The sequence below is a fragment of the Danio rerio genome, chromosome 6, assembly GCF_052040795.2.
Source record: "Danio rerio strain M-AB ecotype USA chromosome 6, GRCz13ab, whole genome shotgun sequence".
In the NCBI taxonomy this organism is placed as follows: domain Eukaryota; kingdom Metazoa; phylum Chordata; class Actinopteri; order Cypriniformes; family Danionidae; genus Danio; species Danio rerio.
In genome coordinates, this window is record NC_141026.1 from 10314796 (window position 1) to 10337543 (window position 22748).

General features: G+C 34.3%; 2 protein-coding genes across 7 annotated transcripts in view; one reads left to right on the top strand and one right to left on the bottom strand.

The window, feature by feature from the left end:
* The window catches only part of kalrnb (kalirin RhoGEF kinase b), a 172171-nt gene extending 158355 nt beyond the window's left edge, over positions 1-13816 (top strand). For all 5 annotated transcript variants that reach the window (XM_087256077.1, NM_001327989.2, XM_087256078.1 and 2 more), the window contains 6 exon segments: positions 1886-1936; positions 2026-2103; positions 4004-4189; positions 5315-5486; positions 5566-5708; positions 12462-13816. In XM_087256077.1, coding sequence (XP_087112203.1) covers positions 1886-1936; positions 2026-2103; positions 4004-4189; positions 5315-5486; positions 5566-5708; positions 12462-12680 — 849 coding nt within the window. In that variant the 3' untranslated portion in view covers positions 12681-13816.
* A 751-nt stretch (positions 13817-14567) lies between these two features.
* On the bottom strand, positions 14568-21112 carry pimr71 (Pim proto-oncogene, serine/threonine kinase, related 71). Of its 2 annotated transcripts, XR_015493280.1 has the most exons (8): positions 17080-21112; positions 16752-16846; positions 16543-16593; positions 16070-16448; positions 15782-15958; positions 15498-15586; positions 15073-15399; positions 14568-14912 (listed from the first exon to the last, which is right to left on the bottom strand). XR_015493280.1 is itself a non-coding variant. In XM_087256813.1 (7 exons), exons 1-7 carry the CDS (start codon positions 17618-17620, stop codon positions 15388-15390), a joined length of 1344 nt encoding a protein of 447 aa, XP_087112939.1. In that variant the 5' UTR covers positions 17621-21112; the 3' UTR covers positions 14568-15387. The 2 variants fall into 2 exon arrangements, 1 of the variants encoding a protein (XP_087112939.1); XM_087256813.1 differs by having other exon boundaries at positions 14568-15399.
* Between the last annotated feature and the right edge of the window lie 1636 nt (positions 21113-22748).

Consider the following 22748-nt stretch of genomic DNA (forward strand, 5'->3'; position numbering starts at 1 on the left):
ATATGTATTTATAATAATTTATTAATAATCAACTGATACAAAAGCTATTACACATTTTGTGATAATCTGTGGAAGTGACTGTGTTCAGCATGTATTTGAAATTTTGTCATTTGTATTTTGTTTTTCGATTTTGATTTCATATAAATGTATTATATTTCTTTTTATGTATTTAATCATTTATTAAATATAGAAAATTATTTGTATTATTTATTTTACTTTTTGCAGAAAATTTGAGTTTTCTGTTTTTGCCGGCTCAGGGTGTCCGCTGGGTCTTAAAGATTTAAATTTTAAAAAACGAAATTTTAGCCCTTAAAAAGTCTTTAATTCACTGAAATGTTGTCTTGTAGATCTCAAATCATTTTAAACAGGTCTTCGTTTTCCTCTGTTTAGGTAAAGCTACTCTAACACACATCCAGTCCCAAAAATACATCTTAATAAATCTTTTAGCAAAACTTTATTTACAGTATAGCTAATATTATTATATATGATACTAATATTATTATTATAATATTATTATCTTCTGTGCATACATTTAGTTCATTAAAAGTTTTTTTAAGTTGAAAATATAAAGTGTATAACTAGAGTCTGCATGATTTGACATATTATTTGAAATATGTGACCAGAACATTACTAATTAAAAATCCTCAGTGTTTATCCCTGTATAAGTCTGAAATTTCATTAAAAATAATAATTAAATAATTAAAAAGTCTTAAATTTGACTTAGTGAAACCTGCAGAAACTCTGTTGATTGAAAATCAGGATTATTTCACTAAATATGATTTTTGTAACTCATTGAAAATCATTTGTATTGTGTTGTTTAAAAATTAATAGATACATTATAGTGGCTAAAACGACTTTTTTTACCACTTGTCATTTTATGCTCTAAATGACTATGTTTTTTACTTCAAAGTCAGCATGAACCTGAAGTTGCTGAGGCTTCTGCTTCAGTATATTAAAGTACTTTCAACAGAAATTAAGTATTGAGTAGGGGGCGGGGCTTTGTTTTAGTGCATCATTCCCTCATAGCAAACAGTAAGAGGCGGCATAATTAATAATATTGTGGATGAAGCCATCAAACTGACATCAACAGAGAACGACCAACACTTCGAATGAAGAAGCAAATTGTCAGACTTTGATTGAAGATTACCAACACATACATTTATTTTGTTTGTTTGTTTGTTTGTTTGATTTAGTGGATTAACTTGTGCGGATTAATTACTCACCCAATAAACAAAGTGTGCTAGCAAAATAAACATTGTAAATTTTATTTTCCCTCTGACTTTAAAATTAGAAGAAATGTCAAAAGTAAAAGTAAAATTTTTTTCCTCAAACACATACTTATAAATTGTAAAAACAGAAAAACTGAGAATTTCCAAGTAGTCTCTTCTATTACAATTAATATATAACAAATAGAACAGTTTTACAAATCTTAGTTTAACAACACTGCTTTATGATTTTTGCAGGAGTCTTGTAGGATGTAATGAAGATGTGAATAAAAATATGCCTGTGTTTGTTGTGAATATGCACCATCTAGTGGCGAAAATGACATACTGTGCCTTCAAATACACAACTATTTGTTTAAGCTCTGCATTCACAAGAATAAATTTGACTACACATTAGCCTTCTTGCACGTTCTATATGGCATCTATGAATTAAATGTGTATTTTTTTGTGAAATACGAGTTTGCGAATGTCAAACTTTTTCATAAAACATTTTATAAAATCATGAATCAAATGATATTCAAAGCAGCATACTGTACATGTAGAGGGACACAATTTCAATCAAGGATCAGTCTTAATGACCATGTCTCATTCTTTGCGTAAAAAATAATCTGATTATTATCCTATTTGAAGTGTCTTATCTTGCTTTTGTTCTTTATTTGAAGGACTTTCTGAAGTACAGCACTAAAGCAGGTCTGGACTGTAAAGAGATAGAGGTAGGTGAACTGAGCTATTAATATGTAGCCTATATTTGTCCTAGACTTCAGTTATGCATTGACATTGCTGTGTATTTTGTGCCCTGTAGAAAGCAGTTGAGCTCATGTCTCTGGTGCCCAAACAGTGTAATGACATGATGAATCTCGGACGACTGCAGGGCTATGAGGTAAAACTCCAAGAACAAAAACACCTGGCATGACTAGAGTAAATTAATCACGTGCTGTTATATAACTGTAATTATTATAATTGAGAATGCAGTTCAGTGCGTTTGGGTGGCTTCCAATGGTAGTTGTAAAATGATACTGACTGTTATAATTACTAAGAGTAAGATGAGGCATCTAATAGTGTAATAATAGAGGACTATTACTGTGCTCACATCAGGGTTATACTGGAAACATGAGTCTGGAAACATAACAATGGACAAATCCGCCGTATGCTCATATTTTGATGAAGATACACCCTCTGCTACTTTCAACAGAAAAAAAAAACTGATTTGAAAAGGATTTTATAGCACAATTTTATGAAGCCAAACAAAAAATAATAATATTAATATATTTAATTTTATATATTTTATTGCTACAAAGAAAAATAAATGACAGTATACAAATATAAATATAAATACTAATAATTATATTAGGCTATAAATACTAATAATTACTAATAATTATTAGTAATTATACTAATATAATTACTATAAATACTAATAATTATAAACAATTCTTATTATTTTGACAATATACTTAAGCAACAACAATAATATTTGTATATTTATTTTGTTACTTTACTGTTGCTATAAATAATAATCATCATCATCATTACTATTATTATTATTATTATTATTATTAATAAAATATAATTTAGCACAACCAAAATATTAGTATATTCGTTTTGTAAATGTATTATTGCTATAAAAAATATATAAGGATAAATATGATTATTTATTTATTTTAACAATATACTTTAGCAGCAACCATAATATTAGTCTTGATATTATTTCAACCATAAAATTAGTCTTGTAACTTTACTGTTGCTACAAAGAAAATAATAATATTATTATTATTAAGAAATACGTATTAAATACAACAACTAAATATTAGCTTATTCATTGACTTTTGCTTTTTCATATTATTATTGTTCAATACTTTAGCAACACTTTCTACTTTCTAATTAACTCAAAAGAAAAACTGATTTAAAGAACTAATTATACATCATGTTAATTTTGCTACCAAATACTTATTGTTTAGTTGTAATACAGTATGTGAAAGTGATTTTGGCCTTTGTGTTCAGCATACAGAGTGTGAGACATCATAGACTAACAATCTAGTGACGTTCCAAACAAACCAGATGCAGAAAACTATGAGTGTTTCAAGAGGGAGTTTCCTGAACAAACTGCATCTCATAAAAGCAGATGTCACACACACAAATATACACACATGATATAAGATCTATAGCATATGAATTATTTAAATATATAATCTGATTTACTGCATATTTCACAATGATCTGTTCATGAGAGCAGCTTATAATAACAGTATAATAACATATAAAATTACAAATCTTTATATATGTGTCTGTATGTGTGTGGAATAATAAAATTGTTATATTGTTATTTAAATTAATAATATTAAATAAAATAATTATAATGAATATAAAATTGCTTGAAGTTACTTTTTGTTTTATTTTATTATTACTTTATGTGTATAATTACGAAGTAAACCCAACACAAACAGCCATAATATTACAATATTTGTTTTGTTTCTTTATTTTTGTTATAAAAATATACTAATTATTATTAGTTAATTGTATATTATTAAAATAGGATATTATTGTTTCTTCATTTGTTTCGTTTCTAACATTTGATAAAACAGCCATGATAATAAAAAAAATTATAGATCATAAATTATAACAAACAATCTTATAATAAAATAATAGATTTCCATAAAACGTTTATGACTTTTTTCTGAATTTTTACAAATCCCTGACCACTGACAAAAGTGTCATAATGATGTTTATGTGTATCAGTGCTGGGATGGTAGTTAAGGGGTCATGTCTGTTTGTTCACACAGGGGAAGTTGACCGCTCAGGGAAAGTTATTGCAGCAGGACACGTTCTTCGTGACAGAGCAGGACTCTGGTGTTCTGTCCCGCAGTAAAGAGCGCAGAGTGTTCCTCTTCGAGCAGATCGTCATCTTCAGCGAGCTGCTCCGCAAAGGCTCCTCCACACCAGGATACCAATTTAAGAAGAGCATCAAGGTACATTCATTCATAAGCTCAGCAATTTAGAGTGTATTTACACTAGGCTATCTGAACGCACGGCATAGGCATGTTTGAGCCCCATTTCCCAGTTCGTTTGACAAGTGTGAGTGCTCCGAATCAGGGCCAGTTGTTCGGTTGGCTAGCCCTGGCCCGGTTGGAAGAGATGTGCCAGAGTGGTGTTCAGTTGGGCTTTGGGTCAGTGTATCTTTTGGTCATTGGATTTCGATTTTAGAAACAGATATTGAAAAATGAAAAATTAGTCTTTTTTTTTTTTTTTTTCATTTTCGTTTTAAAATTAAAAAAGGAAAATTGAAATTCAATGCGTTTTTTGATTTTGGTTTTTGAAATTTAATACGAAAAAAAAAAACGGCTCGTTTTTGCACATGGCTATATGAAATTATGGATAGACCCACTGTAGCGGGGTGATTACGCTTATGTTTACAATTAAGCTTAGTGACAGTCCGTTTTTAAAAGACACTGGATGGTTATCAGGGTGTTTGTGCAGAATGCCTCCTTTCAGATAAAATTAATTGTTAATTTTTATTTTATACTATATACTATGACTTATTGAAATGTGTACGAACAACTGTATTAATGCCTTCCTCACTTGAAATAATCGTTCAAAATGATCATCATTTCTGAATTTTGCTTATTCTTTTTTTATCATGAAAACGAAAAACGAGTCGTTTTTTGATTTTCGTTTTAAAATTCAAAAACCAGATAAAAAAAAAACGCATTGAATTTTAATTTTAATTTTTAAATTTTAAAACGAAAATCAAAAAACGACTCAATTTTCGTTTTTCAATATCTGTTTCTAAAATGAAAATCCATTGACCAAAAGATACACTGACCGCTTTGGCGTGATATAGGTAGTATGAGTGCAAAGTTCACCTGAGAACGAAACTGAAGACCCAATGTCAATTTTAAGGGACTGTTTTATATGGATTTATTAATCAATTCTTACTTTCCAATGAACACAAACTGTCATAGTTTATTAAAGATACAAACACAATGACTTTCATTTATAAGTGTCAAAAGTGGTGGATCTATTTGGGCTATAGGACAGCTACATACATTTTAAATACCAGTGTAAAACAGCCCTCTGATTGTTGATGTGTGCAGGTGAGTTACCTGAGCATGGAGGAGCAGGTGGAAAGCGACCCGTATAAGTTTGTCCTGTTGTGTCGAGGCTCGTCTGAAAGACTGACGCTACAGGCCGCAAACGTTGACATCAAGAAAGAGTGGGTGCAGAGCATCAGAGAACTGCTGGACATGCAGATCAACTTTCTCACAGGTAAACCCATCTTCAGTTAGTGTTAGTTCATCAACAAAGAGATATCAGTTCATTCAGTGTGTGTAATGTTTGTGTTCAGCTCTTCAGAATCCACAGGCTGCTCTGACCAGTCAACTGTCTAATAGCAACCGTTCCTCGTCCTCGCAACCCTCTACGCCCCTCAAACCAAACACCGCCCCCAACGGAAGCCCCGCCCAAAAGAACAATAAGCATGCAGAGGAGGTGAGCAACAGTAATATTATATACAGTACATCCCATATGTGAACTTACACAGTAGGTGAGACTTTAATATGGCCATTACCGCCGCACCATGTACCGACGCCCTCTAAAGGAGAAAGAACGTGTATTTTAGGTATGACTACAGTTTGCGACTATGCCGCCAGGTGGCACAAAGGGACGGGATGCGATTGGACAGAAATAAACTATACATTCGCTATAAATACTACTTGTTAATAAAAATAAACAATGAAACAAAACATTATAACTTCTTCATTAATCAATAAAAAGACAACTTGGCCAAAATAACCTTTGGGGTGCAGTGCTTCAAAACAAGTCGCTTGTTTATATGCTTCAGCACCAAAAGTTCGCTTGTATATGCTTCAGCACCAAAACACGAGTTGCTGAGCGATTGTGTTGGTTTGTTTAATAAAATAATAAACTAGCCTAAAAAAATTAAAGTGAAATATTCTCTGATCGTCTCTGTGCTGCCTGGAGCCGCGTCATAAACTCAACAAATAGGCTATTGAGGTTTTAGTGTAGGCTACAAACAAACATACCAACCTTTTTCCATTTGGAAAATTACAGTTTTTAATAGTTCTTATATAATATAAATTTTTAAATAGCCTACGTAGCCTAATCTACCAATCAAACTAATCCAAAGTTTTTCTTGATAACTTCGCACCAAACTGAGGCTTTTATTTTACAGCTTATAAAACATGTATGCAAATTAATGCAATAGCATATGTAAACAACAAAATTGTTATACGCTATGTAGTAGCATTTACTTTACAAAAAGTCAACACGAGCCTTAAGGTTTATTGCCATTGTCTTTCATTCCACGCAGGGCGCGCACACATGAACCGCAAGTGAGACAGGAAAAGTCATAATCATGAGACAATCTTTAAACTAATGACTTCTATTAAAAATGTTGACAGAGGTTTTGTGATATAATACTAACAGCGGAGCATTAATTAAATGCATATTTTCTGTGGAGAAATCTATTTAAGGTAGCCTGATATTTTTATTTGACGGAAGAAAAAAACATGATTGGACAAACAGCCTGTGCCGGTTCTTAAAAAGGATTCAGTCAGTGTTTTCGTTTTGTAATCTAAATTTGCCATTTAAGTGCTTGATCTAGAGCAGGATTTATTTATTATTTGTATTATGTTTATTCTGTTTTTCTGTATGTTGTTTGCATGTTAAAATGAATCAGCATTTTAAAATGCAAGATTTAATGTGTCATAAAACAGACACGGTAATTATTAATTTAATTAATTAAATAATATTCATTCCTTCATTTGTTTACTTATTTCGGCTTAGTCCCTTTATTAATCCGTGGTCATCACAGCGGAATGAACCGCCAACTTATCCAGCATATGTTCTATGCAGTGGATTCCCTTCCAGCCGCAACCCTTCTCTGGGAAACATCCGTACACACTCTTTCACACTCATATACTACAGACAATTTAGCATACCCAATTCACCTGTACTGCATGTCTTTGGACTGTGGGAGAAACCGGAGCACCCGGAGGAAACCCACACGAACGCAGGGACAAACATGAAAACTCCACACAGGAATGCCAACTGACCCAGTCAAGGCTCAAACCTTCTTGAAGTGAGGCAACAGCACTACCTACTGCGCCACCGCGTCGCCCTAATTAAATAATATTTTATTATTAATTTGTTAACAGTTAACTTTTAATATTCGGTTAGCGAGCAGCAGTTGGCAAAATTGAACGAAATGAGCCTCCCTAATTTTGTTCCAGCTGCGCAGCCTCCTCGCATGGATCCGCTATATCATGCAAGGTGTTTTAAACAATTTTTGTGAATATTTCACTTTAATTTTATTTAGACTAATTATTATTTTATTTAACAAACCAATTCGTATTTTGGCGATGAAGCACATAGCGGACTTGTATAATATAGTATATAATAGTTTAGTTTTTACATATAGTATTGCATTAATAGACGTTAAATAGTTTATATACTGTAGGCCTAAAATGAATGCCTCGATTCAGAGTTATCATTCAAAATATAAACCTGCGTTTTTAATGACAGATGTGGGTGTCACAAAATACTTTTTAAACCAATGTTTTTTTTATTATTATTATTTCATGTGAACAACACTTAATAAAAATTGAAATGTATTTATTACACCACCTTATTGGAAAAAAACTGTATCAATTACAGTGCTTCCCGCAGGATTGAAATATACTTGCGGTGGTAGCCGGATTAAAACACACCATTTACCCACATCACATAAATAGTTAACTGTATGCAATAAACAAAACATAATTTAACTTTTAATGAAAATTGTGTTTATTATGACACTTTTCTTTTTAATAGGTTAAAGTAAAGACTGAAATGAGAAAGAAATGCTATTTTATTATTTGTTGTAATGTTATTTTTTTTTAAATGTCTGGTGGAGTAAACATGTCTTGTTGTTAACAATGTTGAAAATAGTCGTTGCTTAACATTTTTGTGTAAACAAAATGTAACTTTTACACGATTCTTTGATGAAAAGAAATCAAATTTAGCATTAGAAAGTTATAAAACTATGATTTCTTTATTCTAGAACCTATCCAAACTCTGACGTAGAAACTGAAGCTGTAGTGTGAAAACATCCGGTGACAGGAGACCAATTATCTTAACAGGAAATGTGTGCTTATAGCTAATCAAACTACAGTACATCAATGACTTACCCTCAGCATTTAATTAGCGTCTCATCCAGGCCAGATAGATGTAATTAAGTTTAATTGGCTGACAGTAGTCTGGTCTGAGGATTGGTCACTCAATGTAGCCGCTCTGCAGTCCTGTTCAGTTCCAGTCTGATTGTCTTTGAGGTGAAGTAGAGGAGCTGCTGCAGGTTATTCTTAGTGGGGGGAATGGCCTAGTTTTCCTCCTGTTCTCTACCTGTTTCTCTCCTCTTTTTCTGTTCCCTTTTCTCTCTCTCTCTCTCTCTCTCTTTCTCCTCATATCATGGCCTTGGCACATTCTTCTTCCTTCTGTGTCCCTAATAAATCACACTGTCACTGAACAGCAGACTGGAGGAGCCGCTGCTACTTTTTATTTTTAAATGTCTCAAAGCTTAGGTTTTTGCCCGGCTTTTTATTTCTTGCCTGTGCCAGGTCAAGGTTGATGCAGGCAGAGGCCCTGAAGAACAGACTTCTGTCTTTGCCATGCTCTGTCCTGATTTGTCTTGTAGTGTTCAGCCATTTAAACATTCGCTGAAGTCAAAATACTTTTACTCAAGCAGTGTTTTAGTGTCACATGATCAATCAGAAATCTTTCTCATTTTCTGATTAGTTTTTGCTGGTTCCCAATTAATAATTTAAAACACTTTAGACAATTTTTGGGGAATTTCATGATTATTTAGTGATAATTGGCTGTTTGCACAAGATGAAACACGACAGAAATTTAAATACAGCAATTCTGAGGCACAGAATAGTGCGCTCACTGCACTCCATTGAAATGGTAAGGTTTATGATCTAATTAATACATATTAAACCTCTTTAACATGATTATATGTAGATGTTGAATCACTGATATGTGTTGGTTTGCACTGAGTCACAGTTCTAAAGTCCAATTTCAAAGGGTTTATTTTATTTTCAAGACCTGAGGTGAACTATCTGCTGCAGCTTTCAGTAGTATGGCAATAAATGTCATGTAAAATGGCATTCAAACTCACATTATTAGCATTTAAAACGTAATAAAGCCAAGGGCGTATATATATACAGCATTCATCCGTCCCCACAAATATCAAGTGCAAACCTACACCCTTGTCTTAATTACGTTTTAAATGCTAATAATGTGAGTTTTAATGCCATTTTACATGACACTGACATGACATTGCTATTAAGTATTAAACTGCTATTAAAGTATATTATTAATGAATCCTCTCTTCATAAAATTGATGAAGTTAAATGAAATAGTCAGGCCCGTAGCACTGGGGGGCTCAGGTGGTTCTAAAGACCAAAAGTTAGATTATTATTTTATTTTTATAATTATTATTACTATGTTTGATTTTTTCTTATTATTCAAATGGCAAAATTCTGAATGAGGAAAGTTGAATGTGCTGGCCAGTTTGTTATTTGCCTTTAGGCTTCAGTTTTTAATTTAAAATTTATTTTAATTGTTAGTTTTAACAGATTTTTAAAAATGTAATGATATATAATTGTAAATTTGTATTTTAAAATAAAGTACTTTGCAGTGGCGCAGTAGGTAGTGCTGTCGCTGGTTCGAGCTTCGGCTGGGTTAGGTGGCATTTCTTTGTGGAGTTTGCATGTTCTCCCTGTATTCGCATGGGTTTTCTCCGAGTGCTCCGGTTTCCCCCACAGTCCAAAGACATGCGGTGCAGGTGAATTGGGTAGGCTAAAATTGTCTGTAGTTTATGTGTGTGAATGTTTCCCAGTGATGGGTTGCGGCTGAAGGGCATCCTCTGCGTAAAACATGCTGGATAAGGTGGTGGTTTATTCCACTGTGGTGACTCCTGATTTATAAAGGCACTAAGCCGAAAATAAAAAGTATTTTTCCATATTTCTTTATTCTAAATTTTCATTATTTATAAAACTGTGATATAACTTACAGTTTAAACAATAGTGTAATGTTAAAGTAATGATTATTAACTGATAAAGAGAGAGTTTCATGAAAAGACTTCCGTTTATTTTAGCCGCAGTACAAATGAAACTTGTCTCATACATCAGTATTGGTAAAAGATGGAGCACAGGCTGTAGTCTTTCTGACAGAGAGTTTCAACCGAAATCGGACATGCTACTCTGAGAGATCGGAAGAACTGGCAGGGATCATATACTTTTACATTCAGCTGATTATTCTCCAGTCAGTTTTCAGGGCATATTAGGATATTCACAGACCATATCAGTCTGCTATAACATTAGACTATGTGTTAAAGGCGGGAAGACATGAGCATTAACAGCATTATCATCATGGACTCATTTGGTAGTGAACTTGAGCTATATGTGACTTACACATTTCGTTGAAAAAAGCTCCTTATCACATGTGTATGTCACACACCTCACGCACCTTATTCTTGCACGGGTAATTCACCTGCACAGTTTTGGCACTCGCTGCTTGTGTCTGAACCTGATCTGAATGCAACTAGGCTGCAGCCTCTTATGTGAGCTAGGAACGGCACAGCCAATCACAATGTTCATATGTGTTTGGTGGGCGGTGCCAGGCCCGGCCCTAACCAGTTTGGTGCCCTAGGCAAGATTTCAGGTGGTGCCCCGCCACATCGTAGTAAATTCCACTGCTAGTGTACAGTCATAAGAAACTAAATCGCTTTTTTATTGACTACTACAAGCTGGGAAAACGTCAGATAAATATGCCAATGCAATTAACGTTATTGCTGAATTGATCTAATATTTACACATTTGCTTGAGGAAGGAATGATGGGGGTAGTTACATTACTTTTACTATTTTCCATAACATCTATGCCCTTCCATAACATTAGCTGACGTTAAAACTAACAGATAGCATTATAGATATTTATTGATTAGCAAAGTTATGCCATATCTGTCAACGTTGGGATGTAAAAAATATGGGACAACAAATAGCTTCAAATGATAGAATACATTGCAAACAATAGAAAATATTGACAATAAAATAAAAGGTTTAACCTATTAAAAACAATGGCTTATACAGAAATTAAATAAAGCTATAAAATCGATTTAACTTTTAATTGTATTTGCATATTGATTAAAGTTACTATAGTTATTTAGTGAAGAGCAGCTAGTGAATCTCTCATGGTGTTTTGTTTGATAACAGAGGTGTTAATGTAAGAATGCACAGATCTAAATGAATGAACGAATGAAGCATTAGACTACTTTAGTAACTGTTTGTGCTCATTTAAGAGAAAATTAGTTGTGTTTAAAATAAAACACGCAAATAAAAAGAGCAAAAAACAGAGCAAAAAAAAAAAAATAACTAAAAAAAGAAGCATTTTTTTTGACGGTCTTTTACTGAGAGCTCCACTCCGCGCGAGCTCTTCCGGCTAAACGGAGCAGTGGTCGTAATGTCGAGCGAAAAAAAAAGACAGCTGTGAAGCATAACCAGCTTTGTCTTTTTGTAGGAAACAAACTTTAGATCTTTTTAGGGTATGAGGTTTTTGAGTTATTGCTGTATATCACTGAATGTGTCAGGAATATCAAAAACAAAACCAACTTAATTCATTTCTGGCGCCCCCTGGATGTACAGCGCACTTAGCATTTGCCTATACTGCCTATGCCACGGGCCGGCCCTGGGCGGTGCGACTCGAGGAGAGACCTGATTTAACCCTTTATGCGTGTCTAGGTTAATATTGACACAGCAATTTTTTTAAGTGAATTAAATTATTGGTGGGGACATTTCAGTAGTTGAGGGACATTGGTGAGGATGCGTCTCCTCCATCAATGCTAAATCTACGCCCCTGAATAAAGCACATGAGGTGTACTTGAGGTGATCATTGTCCATTTATCCTGTTGTTCAGCTGCAAGAAATAGAGGCCGTTTCGATAATATGAGTTTCAGGTTTTGGTTAGGACAAAAACTCTTTTATTCCTGCCGAAATAAAACAATTAAGATTTTCTCTAGAAGAAAGAATACTATCGGAAATACTATGAAAACTTCTTTGCTTTGTTAAGCATCATTTGGGAAATATTTAAAAAGGACAAAACATTCACTTCAACTGTACGTCAGAAGATCATGGCCTCTTTAAATCGACTGCTAAGTGAGTGTATTCTGACTGTGTGTGTGTCTCCAGGATCTGGACGAGGGCGAGTGTAATGGTCTGTCATCGGTGCTAGTGACGCAGGACTACAATGCAGTGAAGGAAGACGAGATCTGCGTGGTGGTCGGCGAGAAGGTGCAGATCATGGCGTCCAATCAGCAGAACATGTGCCTGGTTTACCGACCTGCAAACAGCCAATCACCTGCTGCAGAGGGCTGGGTGCCGGGTCACGTGCTCTCCTCGACCCGGTAAAGCCACGCCCTCCTCAAACACCTCGGAATAAAACCACTACTCCCATTCACCCTTCAGTTTCACCAGCCTACACTAGGGGGAGAGAAGAGACAAGCCACTCAACATCCTGCTAACTACGATTGGTCAGGAAGTCCCGCCTCTTCCGCCGTACAGTTGAAGACTAAAGATGCACGCTGCGAAAAAAAAAGGTGCGACATCACCTCCCATAGGTAATATGGGGAAAATACATATAAAAAAGAAAAAACAATAGAGAAAACAAAGGAGATATATTATATTGCTAATAATAATAATAATAATAATAAAAAAGATTGTGTTGTACAGAGAGGAAACTGAGGTGACTTTGTCAGTGAAATCCGTGTATGGATGTTAACGTCATCCTTTCTCATCGACACGCTCCATTACACCAAACAGACTGTTTTTTCAATGGGGCTCTATCTTTTCCCTGTCTGTCTATGCCAAGTCATTTGCACACTGTGTATATTTTCGTTTAATGAGATTTTATTTTTGGAAAGGTTTGTTTGTTTGTTTTTTCCCCTCCAAGTGTCTTATTTTTACAGCTATTAGGCGTTTTCGTTCAGCTCCGCCAACCAGTTCAGTGTTCTGTACAAAGTATTCTGCACTTTTTCAACAAATAGTATCGCAATGACGGCAAAGTTGTGCAATATCACACTCGTCACAATGCTCATAACTGTACTTGTAACTAAAGATTTAAATGTATTATTCTGTATCATTTTAAATTTGTACATAATATTTTTGACATTGCCATTATAGTTACGCAGCAGAGGAAAAACGCTCCAAAAAAGAACGAAAACAAAAGAAAACAAAAAAAATCTCTGGTAGTCCGCACTGCCTTCAAAAACCTGACCCTCTGATTTTTACATTCGACACCATCAGATTTTAGTATGTAATAATTTATCATCTGAACCATATCAGAAGCAGATGTTTACTATAATTAGTCGACTAAAAGTGGATGTTGTTGATTTCTGAAGAGTAGTCTCTACTGTCAGCGCTCAGATCTCAGATATACGTGTAAATAAACCTTACTGAAATAAAAAACAAAATAATTCTAGCAGGTATTTCACTTGTTGAACTCTGGAATGTTGTTCATAATAAAGCTGACAATTTTTCATCTTGGATATGATGTGCTCTGTGTCATTTATGCATCCGGTTCGTCTCACATTAGCTGCGTCGCAACTGTTTAAATGCAAATACTTACAAACAGCGTTTAAGTCGAAATGCTCAATATTACAGTAATTATTAGGGATGTAATGAATCATGGTTGTTTGGTGATTCGTACGGATCACAACCCATGATTTAGAACACATGTGACCTGTGGATTAATACTCTTTTTACATGTAGATTAATCCTAAATTTGTAATGATCACAGGGAGATCTGGATCTCAACACCCACGCAACATAAATTATAATTGATGATGATTTGCATGTTTATTAATCCTAATTATAATAATAATCCTTCAAGTTAAGAATCCTTTGAATCGCTGCATTCAAATCTGTGTTTGAAAAACACAAAAATCAAGAAAGAGATTCAGTCTTTAGTTTACAAACATTCATATAACACAGAAGTACTGGGAGAACAGTTTATAGTTTAGATAAGACCACTGATGTTTATGGTAAAGATTAAAATCACAGTCATACTGTTTAACTTGATGCTCAAAATTTGAAAGTTGTAGGCAGCAATTACATTATTTAACCAATAGGTGTGTCTAAATAATTTAGGCGCAAATGTTTACAAACAGTATTTAACAAGACTGCTTTAAATGCTCCATATTACAGTAATTATTAGGGGTGTTACGGATCATGAAACAATCAATGAAACAACAGGCACCATTTTAAAACCATGACGGCTGAGACAGTGAGATGAGCAAGTTCAAGTGCAAAAAGGTTATATTGTCTTCTCAACAGTACACAGTGAAATGAGACCATGTTTATCCAGTTACCACATAAAAACCACACACAACTACACAAAACAGTAGGAGACACACAAACAACACAAAACACCTCAGAACCAAGGGTTAAAGAGTAAACTACCTGATGATGTAAAGTGCAACCTGGTGCAAACAGTGCAAGACACAGACATTAAAGTGCATTAAACAATCAGAAGCAGAACATTACATTTATCAGTAAACACAGTTCCTAGTGCATGTGTTTGGAGGTAGTTCAGTTGATGCAGCTGCTCGGGATGCTCTTGAGCACAGGTGTCAAATCCAGTTCCTTGAGGCCCGCAGCTCTGCACAGTTTAGCTTTAACCCTGATTAAACACACCTGATCAAACTCATTAGGTCCCTCAGGCTTGTTTGAAGGTGTGTTGAAGCAGGGTTGGAACTAAACTGCAGAGCTGCGGCCCTCCAGGAACTGGATTTGACACCTGTGCTCCTGAGGGTCCCTCTATAGAGCATGTTTGGGATGGTGGGACGAGCTTTCCTAAGACAGCTACAGTTTTGTCAGGATCTGTAAGTGTCGACAGATGAGGACAGTGTTGACACACAGCACTGGAACTGGGTTAGTGTTGAGAATCAGCTCTGGTTTGCTTCTTGCAGGCACATTTTCTCCTCAATCCATTACAGGACGTTCAGGCACAACGGTGTTTTTAAAACAATAATTTATTTGAGTCTCATGACAAGAAGATGTAGAAGATCAGATGATATAATCGTCTTGATGGAGGGGTCTGGAACTTCTGTTTTTTTCTTTATCTGGTGACCTGAAACAAGCAACACACACATATGTTGGTCTCCATGTTACACTAGTACACACCTCCTGTATAAAAATGCTCAAGAAAGAAAATGTAGAATTGAATACCTTGAACCAGCGATGGCTGCTGAGTTTCCCCAAAGCGATCCTCTTCTTGGGGCTCCTCTGCAGGCAGGACTGGACCAGTTGGCAGCACTCTGTGGAGAAAGATGGAAGAGTCTGATTATTATTACCTAAACTACATCTACTTGCTTTAATAATCACAATCCAAACAATAAGATTTGATGATGCTGAAACATGAAGGCCAAAACTGATGAACATCACTGAATTATTCCTCTGTGTCATTTAGATTTACAGTTAGTTTTCTCTGCTGTAATAAATGGCCAGCTCACCTTTTGACAATCCAGGTTTGATCCAAATCCTTTCATCTGTCAAGTCCAGGTCACTGTGTTTTGGAGGTTCTCCACACAGCAGCTCATACAGGAGAACCCCCAGTGACCAAACGGTTGCCGCCTTTCCATGGTACCTGCCACTGGATCTAAATTCAGGTGGACAGTAATCTTCAGTCCCTGAAAAAAGAAGATTTTCTTCATTAGTGACAGTAAGAAAGCTGATGCTGTTCAAAATATGGAGTTGAAGAAGTAAAATCTCAAACTGCAGACTTGTAGGACAATACATACCACAGAATGTTGTATATGCTGAGGTCTTCAGAAGGTCACCGCAGCCAAAGTCGATGAGTTTCACTTCCAAGGTTTCCTTGTTTATCAGCAGGTTTTCTAGTTTAATGTCCCGATGGAGGACCCCTCGCTGACAGCACATGTGGGCAGCCTGCACTACCTGCCACATGATGTGCCGTGTCATGTTCTCACTGAGGGTTCCTAAGTGCCGCTCCAGGAAATCAAAAAGGTCTTCGCAGGGTGAGGGACGCTCCAAGATCATTATGTAGGAGTCGGGACGCTCCTGCCACTCCAGCATCTGGATTATCTGAGGAACGGTCGGACCATTGTTGGCAAGAATGGTTAGAGCAACCTCTAACGGAAGGGGTGTAGGATGACCAGGCTGTAGAGGAAAGACATTTGTTGTCAGTGATGTTTAAAATCATTTTTGGCTCTAATTAACAAATCTTGAAGTAAAAACCAAGAAAGCTGCTTACAATGCTGAGGTAATCCATGTCGCTGCTCTTCAAAACCACCTTCATTGCCACCTGATCAACAGAACAGATCATTAGTAATTGTAGCCCTGTGCTCTGAGCTCAAATCATCACAGTCATTCAACTTTTTCAATGTCATGTGACACAATAACCAGACTTGAACAGACACTGAGAGAAATATTTTGCTAGATGTAGTGAGTAAAAAATAATACCTCAAGACCGTCCATCACACGAACTGCTTCGAACACTGTCCCGTATCCTCCCTGACCGAGCTTTTTTACAATTCTGTAGCGGCCCAAAATGTCATCTGCAAAAAATAAAAAGAGTAAACATTACAGAGAACACTCAACAAGAGGATTAAAGCTGACATTTTAATTCATAATTTGAAAGAAAATTTGTCTTATATTGAATATTTCACATTTCTTCACAACTCAAGTTTATTAAAGCCTTTTACTTAAATTAAGTAGATAATTAACACATATTATAATGTTGTTGGAGCACAGCATGAACATTAATGAGAATATTTGAAGGTCAATTTACTGTCGATGTCTTGATCTGGATCTTGGACCTGCTGACCACCAAGGCTGCTGCTGGAGTTGGATGAGCTGCTGGAAGTGGAGCTGGATGTCTTGCTGGAGCTGGACGTCCTGCTGGTGTTGGAGCAGGACTTCCTGCTGCAGCTGCTGTTGGAGCTGGACGTCCTGCTGGAGCTGCTGTTGCAGCTGGACGTCCTGCAAGTGGTGTTAGACAGGACGTTGGAGGAGCTGGAACTAGAGCTGGCCTCGTCAAGTCTCAGGCCGCTGCTGGTGTCATTTTCCTGAACTTCATAATTCTCCCCAGAGAAATCCATAAAACAATCATAATATTCCATATTTCTCTCCTCAGAGGTGACACTTTGAGCAGAGAAGTAAGTAGAAGACGACCCGCTCCTCATCTTTTTTGATGGTCGCCTCTCCTCAACGGGCTCGAGATGGTCGAACGCCTCGTTGGGGCAGGATTTTGTTTGCGCACCATGATGGAAATTGTGCGCAATAACGCAATCGCTGTCAGAAAAACAATCTCTCTTTCTCTTCTGTCCCATGATCACAAAAGCGGTTGGATAAAACACTAACGCTGTTGAATTCGTGTAATGCAGACAGAAAAATCAAGCCAAATGACAAATCTGTCCAGAGAAGCTGTTTAAGAATGCAAGACATTCTAAATGTCCCATTCTAATTATGACGCAACAGCAGAGGTATTTGTTATTGTTTGAAACGCAGTGGGAGAAATCATACATTTAATTTCCTCAAATAAAAACAAGCACATTAATTAAAGCTATGCTTTATCCAATAATAAACCTGGCAAAACTGTACAGGAACAGAACCCTCTTACAAATTTAAATATTTAGTTAAAATCTTTAGATTAACAATCTAATTTATAGTAACTTTAGGCATAGATTTTATAAATATGCTTTATTTTATTCTTGCTTTACTGCATGTGCACGTTTTGTGAGATCTTATAGATGTGTTGTGTTAATAGACCACATATAGTCTATTAAAATTGGAGTTTTGCAGAAATATGTTCAAAGAAAAATATATAGACCTACATTTTTTTTCCCGACCTGCAAATCAGTTTTGTAGGCTGTATAAAATGTAGGCTAAACAGAAGGACTCTATTTTTCATGTTTTTTACGTCTATAATTGTCGAAATATTTTGCATTCCTGATCTACGTTAAAAGACACAAATTTCAATGGGTTTTTCGGCTCATAAATATCGTCAAATATCAGATCTATATGTAAAGTTTGTTGTGAAATAATGCTTTTAAAATTATTTTAACTTATTTTTCCCATGTGTCAAAAGAAAACATTATTAATCATAGTTAATCAATTAATTAAAATTAAAAGGAATTAATCGAAATGAAACGTTTTCTGCATTTCTTTGTGTCTGAAAATGTATTTTTGTCAATATCAAACGGACCTCATTAGTTCATCTCTGGGCTGCTGGTTTAATTTAAATGACTCATTCATACGTTAAAACTACAAAAACAGTGTAATACATCATCACAGAGCTCTGGAAAACTTGTTTTGTATCAATGTCGTAAACAAGCTTATAACGCGTCTTCATCATTTCACAGAAGAATATTGTCATTAAAACATTTATTACAGAAAAACTCGATTAAAACTGTCTGCTTTAGTTTAGTTTTCTTTGCTTTTATCTTCAGTCTGAAAACAAGGAATATTTTATACTGAATGGCAGTTTTGCAATGGTCTAAAGGCAAATACTGTTAAAAATAATAATAAGTTTTGTTCTTATTTGCAATATATGCCTTATTGTTATGTCTAATATATAATTTTAATTAACTTTAGCGTAATTTGTAAAATAAAAAACTTATTTGAGTAATTTAAATTTAAGTGGTGTTGTTAAAAAAAAATAAAAAATACATTGCTAGTACTTTCATGGCAAGACCACAGAAAATGATGATATATTTCAGTCTGTCTATAACTTTTAAACCATTTTAATGCTAAATGGACGAGTTTGGAAACGCCGGTGTCGCTTGAGTTGGCATCTGCGTTTATGGGACAGTGTTGCGACATTAGCTCTGTTCTTCTCATTTACCTGAAAATCCGCAAAATCGTTTAAACCGGTGTTGTGCCGAGAAACGCACCCCTGCAGAAAACGCACACCTCATGGACTTTCATAAGCATTCGCAGTCATTTACAAAATAAATTAATAAAGGCCATAATTGATTAAAACGTAAAAAGATTAAAATGTTGATGGATAAAGCAAGAAGTGAAACGCATTTGTAAACGCAATAGGTTTACAAATAAATGTAAAATAATACTGACTATAGTGTAGCCTAAAATGAGGCTATTTGGTGGGTTTTAAACAGACATTTAGGCTACATGGAGCACATAAAATTGTTGCTGCTGTTTTAAACTAAACTAATTCACTTAATCTCATAGGTAGGCTATTGTATTTTTTAAAAAAGTAAATCTATACCTATTTATTTATTCGTATTCTGTAAGGAAAGGCTTCTATTCATGAAACTCACCTCAGTCACTCTCATTACTGTCATAACTCTCTATATATTTTAAAATCAATCTCAGTTAATAGATGTTTCGGGGTGCATTTACGATTAAAATCCAAAAATGCCAAATCTCTTTTGAACAGCTTATTAAAGGTTACGTTTTATTGTTTTATTTTCCACAAGGGCAAACAAAATGTCCAAACAAAAGATTGTCAGCAGAAAAAGCTAACAGATAAATAAGTACAAATGATGCGTGCAAAATTCTCCAGCAGGAGTCAACGTTAAAATGTTGCACTACTACATGCAAACCACTAGGTGTCAGATTACCCAGGATGGTACTTGTTACACTGTTACAGGATATTTTACCAAATCTTTGTCAAGACACTAGTGTTTAGCTTAAAGTGCAGTTTAAAGGTTCAATTATGTACATGTTATGGCAATTAGGCAAGTCATAGTATAATGGTGGTTTGTGCTGTGGACAATCATAACAATATTGCTAAAGGAGGCTAATAATATCGACAGTAAATGGTTTAAATTAAAACAGATTTTATTCTAGCTGAAATAGAATAAATAAGACTTTCTCCAGAGGAAAAAAATATTATAGGAAATACTGTGAAAAATTCATTGCTGTTAAACCTGTATATGACTTGAACAACAATACTATTTACAGAATGAGACCTACAAATATAACCTTAGGTAACTCTCAAAATGCATAATTGAAATGATCGGGGATTATTATATTCATTTGAAGAATTTACGTTTACTTTGTGATTGAATAATTCATGCATCAGAGGGTTAAACACAAGACAAAACAATGAAACATTTACTCTTGACAGAAAACAAAGAAATGCCTGTGTAATCTGTGTCTGTTGAGGTATTACTTAAAAGCATAGCTCAATCAAACCGTTTCACGCAAGAGAAGATACTTTGAAGAAAGCTGCAAACCTGTAACCATTGACTTCTATAGTGTTTGATTTTATAGAAGTCAATACTTACAGGTTTCTTCTCCTGCTTTCTTCAAAGTATCTTATTTTGTGTTCAACAGAATAAAATAAACTCATAATGTCTGAAACCGAACAAAGATGAGTAAATAATGAGTGACTGTTCGTTTTTGAGTGAACTATCCCATTAATAGCAAAATCAGTAATTTGGCTAGTATCATCCTTGATAAGATTTATTTTAATTTGTGATAAAATTAAAAATAGAGGACAGTTAAACGACACATCACAGACTTTCAATGTAAACATATGCTATCCATAAAATTCAGTGTTAAAATTATTTTATCATTAAAAATAAATCAGCTTCTTTAGTTTTTAGTCTCATAGTCGTTTTGTCCTTGTCTAAATATAAAATCACTGAAGTGCAAAACAAAATATCAATTTCAAAATCCAGCCAACCTTTAAAGGTAAATAAATACAAAAAATAAAGTTATCAGTTATTATACATGCGCTTTATAGTTTTGGGTCTTTTTATTGCTAATGAACTTTGAGTCTGGAAATAAGTTTTGAATTAAACTGAACAAACCATAAAACAATAAATAAACCATGTTCTTTTCATAGTAGGCCCATTTTTAATAAATCTATACTCTCATCAAGGCACCAGTTGTTTTTACTGAACTTAACTTAAACACTTTGATTATAATAAAAGTATAAATTACGGTTTAAATTACTAACAAAACGTAATGAAACAAAGTCAGCACTAACTTACCTCTAATACAAAGTGCTCAGCACATACAGTATCAGGACACCCCACACAAATCTCTCATTTAAATGAAAATTTATATAGAAAGCTTTATAATATTATATCTGTGCATGTACACTAGTTTAGTCTGCACTGAAGCTAAATCTGGAGCTAATCTAAGAAACAGGGTTTCTGCAGGTTTCACTAATTTTAGACACATAAAAAACAAAACGCATAGAAATGTGAAATCAAATGAGCCAGATATAAAATATTTTTATTATAATTAAATACATTTATTAATACAATAATAAATTAATAATATTTGTTTTATATTTTAGATATTTCTTAGCAAAATTATTTAAATATTGTAAGAAGCCAGGTCTACTTGTATCATACTTTTTTCCAACATAAACTTTCTTTAAAAAAAAAGAACAAAAAAAAAAAAAAAAAAGAACAAATGTTTTAAAAGCTTTATTGAGATGGATTGCTGCTGATTGTATGAGTTTTGGCCATACTGGGTAGGAATACATATTAAATATATTTTTAAAAATATTCGTTTTAAAATATTCTGCGTTGAAATAATAGTAATTTAACCAAATTAATAAATTTTATTTAATTAATAAAAACAAACTTTTTTCAGTAAGGGACAACAAATTATTGTTTTGTTGATTCAAAAAGTGTTGGCTGAAATCATAGTTAGCTATAAATCCACATTTAATACACAAAATGACCACGAGGTGGCAGGGTTTCTTATTTTGTGACTGTTTTGCAACAAACGAAAGCTAAAAAATGTTTAATTGTCAGGATTAACGAACGTTAGCCAGTTTGTACGAAAGCCATTCAGTTTAACGCTCTAGCACTTCAGCACCAGACTTCTCAAACTGTGGTACATGTACCTGGGCTTCCTTCTAGTGGTACGCGGATGAATCAAATATGTCATATGAACATGCTACATACATTTAAATAAATGATCCAAAATGATTTATATATGAATATGATGACACAAAGCCTATATTTATGAGGGCTAGGTGCTGATAAACATGGAGTTTTTTCTTTTTTACTTTTTAAGAACAGTAACCTACCATTTTTAACTTTTAAAAGCACATTTTAAATTAAATGTTCTTAATATTAGGAACTAACATGCCTCGTTTTTGAACTGTACAGAGCTTTAGCTGCTTTACTGGACCTAATACGCTACTGTATTTCTATACTATACTATACTATACTATATTTATATACTACTCATTATGGTGGTACTTGCAAAAACAACTTTTTTCTGAGGTGGTACTTGAAACACAATTGAGAACCACTGCTCTAAACAACATGTTTTACTTATTTAATTAGCTGTCACTTTGTCTGTTAATATATTGGATAGAATACTGCATTGAATTCCCTCAACATAATATGTTATTTTGAAATGGAAAAACTGCAACCTGCTCATAGACAAGACAATGATGTTAATGTCATGAAAAAGCTGAATGTTTTCAGTTATCCTGCTAAATTGGTTCACAAAATGTACTGA